Source organism: Limulus polyphemus, unplaced genomic scaffold (genome assembly GCF_000517525.1).
Source record: "Limulus polyphemus unplaced genomic scaffold, Limulus_polyphemus-2.1.2 Scaffold319, whole genome shotgun sequence".
Classification (NCBI taxonomy): domain Eukaryota; kingdom Metazoa; phylum Arthropoda; class Merostomata; order Xiphosura; family Limulidae; genus Limulus; species Limulus polyphemus.
In genome coordinates, this window is record NW_013665929.1 from 567,403 (window position 1) to 579,421 (window position 12,019).

The 12,019-nt window shown below is 35.1% G+C and overlaps 1 protein-coding gene across 1 annotated transcript in view; it reads right to left on the reverse strand.

The window, feature by feature from the left end:
- Nucleotides 1-4,869: 4,869 nt before the first annotated feature.
- Nucleotides 4,870-12,019, reverse strand: part of LOC111085302 — a 48,664-nt gene continuing 41,514 nt past the window's right edge. The window contains exon 4 of the mRNA XM_022383233.1: nt 4,870-4,931. Within this exon, the coding sequence (XP_022238941.1) occupies nt 4,900-4,931 (32 nt within the window). The 3' untranslated portion in view covers nt 4,870-4,899. The remainder of the gene's footprint in view (nt 4,932-12,019) is intronic.

The window sequence follows — 12,019 nt, forward strand, 5'->3', positions numbered from 1 at the left end:
GCAGGCAACCCTTCATTCAGTTCCTTAAGTAGAGAGACAAAACATAAGCAGGCAACCCTTCATTCAGTTCCTTAAGGAGAGAGACAAAACATAAGCAGGCAACTTTTCATTCAGTTCCTTAAGGAGAGAGACAAAACATAAGCAGCAACCCTTCATTCAGTTCCTTAAGGAGAGAGACAAAACATAAGCAGCAACCCTTCATTCAGTTCCTTAAGGAGAGAGACAAAACATAAACAACAACCCTACATTCAGTTCCTTAAGGAGAGAGACAAAACATAAACAACAACCCTTCATTCAGTTCCTTAAGGAGAGACAAAACATAAGCAACAACCCTTCAACCAGCTCGTGTCTCTGGTATTTTCGCTGTAGCTGAAATTTTTGTTCTGTTCTGAACATTTTTCTGGGTTTCACATGGCCAGGTGGTTAGGGCAAATCCAGGTCCCTCTAAAAATGCTCGCCCTTTCAGCCGTGTGGGCATTATAATGTGACGGTCAATCCCACTATTCGTTGATAAAAGAGTAGCCCAAGAGTGGCGGTGGGTGGTGATGACTAGCTGCCTTCCCTATAGTCTTACACTGCTAAATTAGGGACGGCTAGAGCTACAGACTTCGTGTAGCTTTGCGCGAAATTTAAATCAAACCAAACAATTTTCTGATTACATATTAAATGTCATGTAAAGAGCAAACACGTTCTGTATAGGAAATAAACAAAAACATTTTTATCCCGAGGCTTCCGTGTCCTTGTGTACCAGAGATTATCAACTTCACGAATTCATCTGTAATCCGCCATTTTACAATAATTTACCTTTTTTTTTTTTAGCTTGTCGTAGCCAAGGGTTACCCGGTCAAACACAAAGGGTGATAGGTAGAGAAAAATTACATCTTTTAACATCATGTTCCTTAATTCGAAATTAGTGGAGAAATTGATAAATAAATTAAGAATGTTCAACCACGATTTCGAATAAATTCTATTTCTACAGGCAGTTTGAGAAAGATCTGAAAACGTTATACAGATAAGACTAAAGCTTACAAAGATGCGTTCACTTTCTATAACGGTAGCGTGAAAAATAAAGCAATATTTCTTTACATGTTTGTGAAGCATTTATATAATAATAATAGTTCGTTGGTAAAAGAGTAGCCCAAGAGTTGGCGGCGGGTGGTGACGACTAACTGCCTTCCCACTAGTCTTACATTGCTAAATTAGGGACGACTAGCGCAGATAGCCCTCGTGTAGCTTTGCACGAAATTCAAAATAAACAAACAAATAAAATAATAATATTCTAGTCTGATTAGGTTTCAGGACAATACTCCTAAAGGTCAGAAGAACACTGCTCAAGTACGGTAGAATTTAAAGCAATATTCTAAGAGGTCATAGAAATCATTCCACTTTGACAGAGTTATCCCCCCCCCCCGTCTCTCTTTATCTCCTATAAGGTATTTGTGCATTTCGGAGATCCTTGAGCTACGAATCTATTACGTGTGGTGTGAGTTTTTTTCAAATTACAGACATTGTGACACATTAGTGAGTTACCAATGTGTAATTTTTAATACGATGTATTTCTTAAATACAATAGAAGTGATACGTGAAGTCGCCAGATGCAGTGCATATGGATTTCTGTGCCTTCCGACTATAGGAACGCCAGCTAGAAAGGCGTTTTTCTCGTACACTAGATGGCTTATGAAAAATAACAGGAAGTAATGATGTGCTTTTGACATGACAACCTTGCGACAGAGTCCTTTGCAATGGAAACTAAACCGCAGGGCTATTGTCAAAATGCACGGCCGCTAGATAGAGCATGACCAGACGTGGCGACATGGACTGTAGTAATGTGGTGAGGCTCCAAAAGCGTTTTAATATAATGTACTTAACTTTTGTATTCTTAAACAAGTGTATAACATGATGCGTGTATACAGTGTGTATACATCAATTCTATTTTAACCCTCAAATTACCGGTCTGTCTTTACACTTTTCACTATCAATGGGATGTACACGTGACATTATATTGCGTAATCTTGTTTTTGCCTGTTACAGCAACACCCAGTGTAAATAACTAATCAAAATGAAATTGAGTGAAATCTCATATAAACATATATGTGAGACCCGATCAGTAATTACTGGGATTAATTGCGATATTGATGGTACTTCTATGAGACTCATTTGATTAGGAAACCTAGTAACAATCATGAACTACAAGCGGTTTGGTGCATAAATAGTTAAAAAAATATGTTTTTTTTAACTGATGTGTACAAGCAAGTCAAATAATCTCTTGACTCGTTATAACTAATTTGAAGTGGACCGATAACAGCTTAGTGGTTAACGTGCCGGACTGTGAATCTGAGGGTCCATGATTCGCTTCGATGCCTCAAAATCATACTCCGCACTTTACGGTCGTGGGTGTGTTATAAGGGTGACGGTCAAATCCCACACGTCTGGAGTTGGCGGTGGATTCTGTTGACTAATCTAACGCACACAATTCTTCTGTTGTTCTGCGCAAATATCTGAAACAAAGAAACACAACTATAGATAGTGACGTTTTCGATAGTTTCGTGTTATATAATCTAACTATATATATATACATATACGTACGGAACTTACGTAGAGATAAAATTATGATGATCGTGAAAAGTATAGTGTTTTTTGACTTAACTCTCACCTGTCAAACGTTCGCGTTGTTTAGACGAATGGTTAAGAATATTGTGTGTTTTTTTAGAGTGAACAGTAAGTTGCTATTTATAAGTTTAATTTCTCCAAATGATTAAGAGCACGCTTTCAAGCAACAAATAAAATTTAACTCCGAAACCTTAATCTTATTTTGTTCACTGCTTAAATATAATTCTGAGAAAATATTTCAACTTTAATCACTTTTTTTGTTGTTGTCGTCATAACATCTGTCATGATTCAAACATAAATGACTTGGTTTTTGACGTGTTTTTATCGATTGAAAAAACAAGTTTTTGTTAAAGAAACGAATTGTTCCGTCAACCTGGTGTGCTACAAATAATCTCTTTTACGATGAATCATTGTTTAAATGAAGTAAAAGCACTTGCAAGACAGTGTTATTATTTGTGTAAAACAGGATGAATTTTGAGGAATGAAAAAACTATAATAAATAACGTTTACGTAGAAACAACAACAACAAAAAAAAACATTTCATTGAAGATGTGTTCTGACAAAGCAATCTTATTCATTCATGAAGGAATCAGCATGTTGTGCTTAAACATAGAAAAACATAATTCTGAACATACTTTGACACAAATTATTCATTGAGAAATAAGAAAATAAAGAGGGCTGGAACAAAATATTTCAATCATAAGTCATTTCAAGAGAATCGAGCAATCATGAGGAACGTACAAGAAGGTATAATCTTGCTACGTTCTACTAGTACCATTCAGAAAATGAGGGTGTAATCTTGCTAGTACCATTCACAAAAAGAGGGTTCAGTTTTGCTATGTTCTACTAGTACCACTCAGAAATCATTATAAATTATAACGTAAAGTGAGGTTGCGGTTTTCGTTATTGTATAATTCATTCAATCGTTTGTCATCGGGTTTGATTCAAATTGAACTAATGCCCACAGTTTGCCGAGTTTAAAACATATAGTTTCGGTTGGAGTGTCACATGTTACATTACAATTAAAAAATAAAAGACTGACTGTAAAAAGTTTAAATATGTTTATTTCATCAAAGAGCATTTCAGCAATTCCTGTTTTAATGTCAGAGATATATTTGTAACATTGTTTAAATTGGGAAAATATAATCTATTTATTGAAGTTAAAAGTTAATATTGACTAGGTTGCATCATATGATACGTTTCTTATACATATTGGAAATAAAGACATACTACAACTTATTAAATTTCCCATTAAAATATCTTTCTAAATATAAAGTCTTTACTTTGTTTCCTTAAAACAATTTCAATGTTTTTGAGATTCTTCACAACACTCAAAGTACACCATCCGCTGAGACCTGATCCTTTTTGCTTGAAAAATCACACCAGCAGTTGAAACCTGATCGTCATTGCTCTAAAAGGACACCAGCAGCTGAAACCTGATCCTCACTGCTCTAGAACACCAGCAGCTGAAACCTGATCCTCGCTGCTCTAGAACACCAGCAGCTGAAACCTGATCCTTTTTGCTTGAAAAATCACACCAGCAGTTGAAACCTGATCGTCATTGCTCTAAAAGGACACCAGCAGCTGAAACCTGATCCTCGCTGCTCTAGAACACCAGCAGCTGAAACCTGATCCTCGTTGCTCTAAAAGTATATCAGCTGCTGAGATCTGACTCTCATTACTCCAAAAGTACACCAGTCCCTGCAATCTAATCCTCAATGTTTTAAAATCACATCAGAGACCTGATCCTCATCGCTATAAAAGTACACCAGCCGCTGAGACCTGATCCTCTTCGCTTCTTTAAGACTTCATAATTTTTGCAACTTCAAAACTACTTTCCTCGTGCATGTTATACTATCTTCAACTCGTCAGAGATGTTTTCTTGCCGAGTCATCTATTATGTCCCGCCATGCACCTGGCGTTATCATCTCTTAAAGCACGGTGGCATAAGAAATATGAAGTAAAATGTTTCGAGCAGACTTTGCAACGAGTCAACAGACCAGTTATAAACGCCCCAGTGCTGTTTTATTAACGCCGTATTCACAGTCATGGTTGCTACTGAATATTATTGATGGTTGAAGTTACTTGCATCTCATAACACGCTACGTTAAAATTACGTGCTGGGCACCTGTTATGCTTAAAATTACAACACCGTCCTGAGTAAAAATGACTTTATATATATACATTAACACTTGAAGCTACTTTTAAAACACTAGCGCAAATGATTACATCTTTTCTGAAGTAATAGTTTTTGTTGTTAAACTCAAATTCCAGTGACTGAGAAACTAGCTAAATTTGGAAAGCGCCACATCGTCGTATTCCTGTAAAGTAGGATATATTTTTATGTCAAATACTTATCCTTATATATTCAATACTTAATATATATATATAGTTTGCCCCTGAAGAAGAAGAATGGTTCACCTTTTGAAAGCGTTCGAGTTATAGGGTTTTTATTCATTTATAACAATTATGCGATAGCTTCTACTCAAGTGTTTTTGTTTGTTTGTTATTATGCAAAGCCACACAATGGGCTATCTGCACTGTGTCCGCTTCGGGGATCAAATCCTAAATTTTAGCATTATAACGCCCGAAGCTTACCGCTGAGCCATTTGGGAACATAAATGCAAAAACCTACATTAAAACTATAAAAAAAATCTTTTTTCACGCCATTAGTATATTTTACACAAGATAAAATACTTGGATAATGTTATAAAATTTGTAAGCAAACTCAAGTTGGACATGTAAAGCGAAAATAAATCTTAAATGTCATACTTATAACATTTCACAAAATGATGAATAAATTCAAAACGCAAATGTTTGAAATTTTCAATACAGAAATAACTTAATGTAGAAGTTGTTCGTAAGGTTAATCTTGATCTCTATGTATAGGCTTAAAATAACAACACAATGTTCACAATGCATTTTCCAACAAAGATAGAAAACATAATTAAGAAAGAGTTTACCGACACAACTTCATATACCCTATATTGTCTTAATATCGGCGTTTCATGGGTTTGACCGTGTTAAATGGTTCATATTTTATTTGTTTAGAATCAGGTCCATAATTTATTATATTAGTTTATAAAAAGAACAAAAAACGGATCCCGAGGGGAAAACTAAATCATGTGTGTGTAACTATCTAGCTTGTTTCTGGTTCTGGTTCTACCTGTGTGGTAAGATTAACAGTGTAATACATTATAATTTATTAGGTTGTGATAACGACAACCATTACAAATCATTAGTGTATACTTAAGTTTATCTTGTTCGTTTAGTTTTTCTATGAGGTTTAGTTACACACCTTTTCATTGAATTCCAAGTGAAGTTTCACATTTCAGTACAAAAGTAAATATGAAACGCTATGGTGAACCATCAGTGCCACTTGATACAGTTTAACGGTAAGAATAATGAATAAAAAACTTTTATTGGGTCAATACTCACGCAAAAAGAGCTGATATGGGTTAGTAAGTTTAATGTAAATGTATTTCGAACATGTTAAGAAAGAGGCAATAAACTAGACCCTACAACAGAGTTCTATAACATATCATAAAAAACTTGTAACAAGTTCGCGCACAGAAACTACCCTCACTCCCAAACAATATTCGCAGTTATATTTCGTATTTGAAAAAATAAAATAAAACATTGCTTTAACGATCGATAATTTTCTCACACTCATCTTTTCCAACAGATTATCATTCTCGATTGATTTAACAGGATGTGTGAAATGACGCCCCTCTTGAGGCGTGTGTGAAATTACAAATACAAGAGATACACTTAAGATGGTGAAAATTCACATCATCCATATGCATTCTTCGCTTACAGTCTGAAAGGTATGTTTACGCTAGATAGTAAATAAGAATGGTGGGAACCTCTTAAATCCATTCATGCGTGCTACTAATTAAGTGACGAAACACTCTGTCGAATGTCTGGGTGGGTTTTTATCACATAAACTCAGACGTGTAATTGACATCAGGAAGTGACGTCGCATAAAGTCAAATGGTTAATTAACATGAGGAAGTGACGTCAAATCCCCTAAACACTAGGATGCTTTCATTATTAATACTCCGTGCTGGCAAAGTTTCGAAAATGTACACACAAGGGAATGAACGAACTTGTTTATTTTAGCGTAAAGCCATACAATCAACGGCACTGCGCCCGCCACGGGTATCGAACCTCGAATTTAAGTATTATATGCTTTGAAGCTTTTTAACCACTAGGCCATTAGACTGCCCATGTGTTGTTAATGGAATGTAAGTTTCAGTTTCATCAGACAGCAGACACGTGTTATTTGTTAGTTTAGTAATACAGTTGACGATCATACCCCAATGAAATGACCAGATTTGCTAAATTAGTGTGATTGTTTAAGAAGTTCCAGTACTTACAGTATTTTGAATGATTGAATTAAGTAATAAATACACCTTGAAACCCAAACTATCACAGACTCAAGTTAGTCAATCGCCATTTAGCTTTTTGAACACTGGGTCTCTGTAGAGCTTAGCTAATCAAAACTTATCGAAGCAAAAAAGTATTACCGTATTCGATCAAATATGTGAGTAATACACCTTGAAACCCAAACTGTCACAAACTCAAGTTAGTCAATCGCCATTTAGCTTTTTGAACACTGGGTTTCTGTAGAGCTTAGCTAATCAAAACTTATCGAAGCAAAAAAGTATTACCGTATTCGATCAGATATGTGAGTATTTCTATTATTATTATTCAAATGAAACTCGCGTGGCTTAACAAAACTACGATTTTCGTCAGCAGAGTTTTTTACTATCCAACAATTCGATATGGTTTTATGTGTTCATAAATCAAGTAAACGTAACGCAGTTATTTTGTTACTAGAGCATTATTTATTAAAAATATGCTCTCTTAGATCAAGTAAAACTTACTACGGAAAACATATCTGTTTTGGGGGAAATAATTCTATGGCAACAGTACTAAACTTAATATCTACTACGGCTTCTAATTGGCTGTACAAGCTGCACTGCGGGTTTTCAAACAACCAGTAATACTATTCAGTTTACCAAACGTTTAAATCCGACAATCTGATTGGATAGCGAATCAATCGATTGGAAAGAAGCACGCAACGGAAGCAGAATTTTCCTGGAAGTTACTCCTCATTACTGAAATAGAAATCGATCTGACACTCTTCTGGTGAATAAAAGTATCCAACAGACGATATAAATTAACCATTCCATAAGTAATTATTCACAAAACTCGATATTAAAGTCAAGGTTAGCTTTTATATTATCCTGATGTATATGTACATATAACGGGTAAACACACGAGTACCTTAATTTATTCTGATGTGTTATCTTTCCGTTTTATCTTTATTAGAGAATCTATATAAGGATAATATAATATATAACGCAATTCCGTACGTTATCTTCAAAGAAAAGTATTAAATACACATTATACTTGTTATATTCCAAAAACTAATCGTTTAAATTTATATTAAGTTGTACTTTACATACGTAACTTTGAATACTGTGAAAAATTCTATAAAATGTTCCACAATACGGCTATTTTCTTCACCGCAATGTAATTGTTTAAGGGGAGCCTCTGGTGGAAAAAAACGTCATCGAATGTTGGGCGTGCCGGCATAATACCTGTCTATATCAGTTAGATACCACATAAAATTTGTGAACGGTTTACAGCGCTAACGATTTCTCCCCCACCTGAAACTAAACTGTAATTCATAGTCGTTACAATAACAACTGTGCTGATAATAAGATTTTCCATATTTACGTATTTACATGATATCTTGCTAGTATCTGACTGAAAAAATATCATTGAAATATATCAATAATCATAAAGAATTTGGATAACGCCGACACCATAACGAACACGATTCACTAAAGCGCTGTATCGTTTTGGTTGATAATGGTAATTTCTTCAGTCACAAAATGAAACAAGATACTCGTATATTGTGACAACTGTCTTGCTTAAACGATACACTGGACTGTGTATCGCATATTCATCGTCAACAGCTGATCAGTAATAAGATTCCAAAGGTTAGGTCTTCTGCCAGAGAGATCTATTACCTTTCTAATGACTCATTTCTGCACTTTGGAGGTAAACGCGGTTTGATATATGATGTAGAATGTCTAAATTTTAAACATTTCCGAAACAATTAAGTTTGCTAGACAGCTGTGATGTCCACTGCTGATGTTCAACAGTAATCAGTAGCTGCAGCGTCACTGCTGATCGTCAACAGTATGCATTAGGTACAGCTTCACTGCTGATCGTCAACAGTCAGCAGCAGATACAGCCTCTACTGCTGATCGTCAATAGTTAGCAGCAGATACAGCTTCACTGCTGATCGTCAATAGTAAGCATTAGCTACAGCTTCACTGCTGATCGTCTACAGTAAGCATTAGCTACAACTTCACTGCTGATCGTCAACAGTCAGCAGCAGATACAACTTCACTGCTGATCGTCAACAGTAAGCATTAGCTACAGCTTCACTGGTGATCGTCAACAGTCAGCAGCAGATACAGCTTCACCAAAATTTCCTTTAAGCATTCAAACGTTTGGAATTTTTGTGATTAGCAGATTTCATCTAGCGAACTTAACTCTCTTTGGAGCATATTTTCCAGACGTTCTATCAGTCTTACTGCTGTAGATGTCAATTAAATCTTTGTAACTTTTGCAAAATTATGCAAAACTTGTATGGGTAAAAGTGGAATTTGTTTAAGAAACAACTTGGAATAACATAAACATATTATAGAAATATCTGATGTAAACAAGTCTGAGTGAGACAATTACTTGTAAACTGTAAAGTAATACAATGGGATTTAATTGTTTGTAGTCGACATGAGTGTTCTGTAATACACGCAGCAGAGTTTAATTCTTTGTAGTCGATAGGAGTATTCTGTAATACACGCAGTTGGGGTTTAATTGTTTGTAGTCGTTAAAACCAATATGAGTGTTCTGTTTCAGTGAAGTAGTACCCAAATAGTTCTTCATTAGACACTCATAGAAAAATAATGAACAATTTACTTACACGGAATAAATTATATAAAACTTGAATTCAAAGTTATAAAAACAGATACTGACAAGTATACCCTTTTTACCATCAAACTCCAGCACTACAGACAGTAAGTATAAAGCCAAGAAAACACATCAACAAACCTAACCACCAGAACTATCTGCTTCGCCAACATTCATATCCTTAGCTCTTTTGTAATAAATCCAAGCCATTTTTAGAACACTCTCCAATATGCAGTGGAAAAATTAAATATAAAAATGAGAATGGCCTATTGAAACAAGAATAAAATTTCAAATTAAATGTATATCTACACTTTCCGTTCCAGTTACAACACAGTCAAAAGTGTGAACTTTCAGACGGGCCAGCACTTTCAAAGTGTAAAAGTTTTAATTACTAACATCTAACAGACGCAACGTCCGAATCACGTGGTTCGGTATACGGAGCTAATAAAATAGTGTGTCGTCGATAACTCGAAGTTGTTTATTAACATTCAAATTATCGACGTGTTTTTACACTGTTTACTCCTGATGCAAAAGATCCATGGGATCAATATCACATCATATTGAGTAAACTTTTGTTTTTACTTGTCACAACACTCAGTGTAAAGAACTGACCAAACGAAAAATTATTGGATGAAATCACTCATTTTCTATAGAAAATATATTGGTGCCTGAAGCTGTAATTGGTGGGATTTATCGGAATATTCTGGAAGGTTTTTACTATCGGACATTTTGTCTTGAATATTGCGTTATGATGAGGTAATTTTGTTTAAAAATGTTTGTGTGTGTAACTCACATGTTATGAAAGAACTTGTAACCAACATAGTTAAGGCCTATAAGTAATTTGGTGCACAGTGTTTATTTTTGGCGACGAGACGCGAACCACGAACCTTCGTATTCACTGTTCAGACACGCTAACGAGTAATCAAACTAAGTAGATATAAATCAATGAAATTTCTGCTATTTCTCTAAGTGCTTGTGCTTGCAACAAATCTACTACGTTCATAAGAAGATAAAATATTAAGTAATTGAGCTATATGCTCATTCGTTAACATTTTCTTTTTCAGGAACCGGTGATAACAGTTACTGCAGTACACTTCAAAGCCTAAAGCAACCAATTAAAGCAAATATACTGTAAAACTAAAAGCGGATAGTGCATATTCATTGTAAAACTTATTATTTTATCATGGCCAGCACATTTCAAAGAGATACTTCTGAAGAAATCATAAAGCTAAACTCAGTCTGGGGAAATTATTAATGTACTTCAGTTGCTTAATTACCTACCAACAGGAGGCGTCATCATCAGAAATAACCAGCATCTGGAATTTAGGGACAATTTGCTTATTTCAGTAAAATTCTAATACGTTGTATTTGGAATCGATACTGAATATTTTCACAATAATACCCATCTCTCGGAGCTACAGTTACAAACTGGATAATCCAAAACAACAAACTTCTTGATCTTTGTTACATTTTTATAAGCATTTTGTGGAGTTCCTGATAAAGTTCTTAATTTCTTCATACGGGTAATTTTAGAGAACAGGAGCGCCAGAAAACAAATTTTTTTTTTTCAAAACTTCTAACAGATATACTCAGCATTTACTTCAACCATATTTGTATAATACTTCATTGCTTTACCACCAGGGCTAAAAATAAGTAATATAATTTCTCATAATATTACATTTTAAAATAAGAAATTAAATAATTTCCTAAACACTTCAAAGTAATACCAAGGCCAAGAGAAATATAAAATTCATGATCAAAATGTCCGTTTTTAGCAAAAGTACCCAAAATTTATCACGTAAACATTAATTTGAAAATTAAACATACGCAAGAACTCTGAATAATTTCCCTTTCGCTGCACTAATTGCGAGGCTTTCCACACTGGAAATATTTTTTCATTAAAATATTTTCTATTGAAGAGCGCAAAGAAACAAAAATTGTATAACTAAGCAAGCCCCCCCTCCCTCCCCAGTGGCTAAGCGCTAAAAACCGAGTTTCGATATACGTGGTGGGCACAGCACAGATAACCCATTGTGTAGCTTTGTACTTTACTACAAACAAACAAATAACTAAAGAAAACACTATATTTGATTCTACTATATCCTTTCACATACATGCAATTTTCGCTAAAATAAACTTGAAGTCAAATCAGGTTATTTACTGGAAACAAAGTTATAACGCGTACCTCTTGGTTTGTTGATTCAGTTGGGTATTTTCAACCCGAACGGCGACTCATGGACTAAACGGTTAGGTCCGAGTTGCTGACTGGATGGAAGTCAACCTTTGCCTGCACAGCTACTGTTGATCAAATAGCGCAATCTGGGGGTCGCGGGTTTGAATATACGTCACACAAAACATGCTCGCCCTTTCAGCCGTGGGTGCGTTATAATGTGACGGTAAATCCCACTATTCGTTG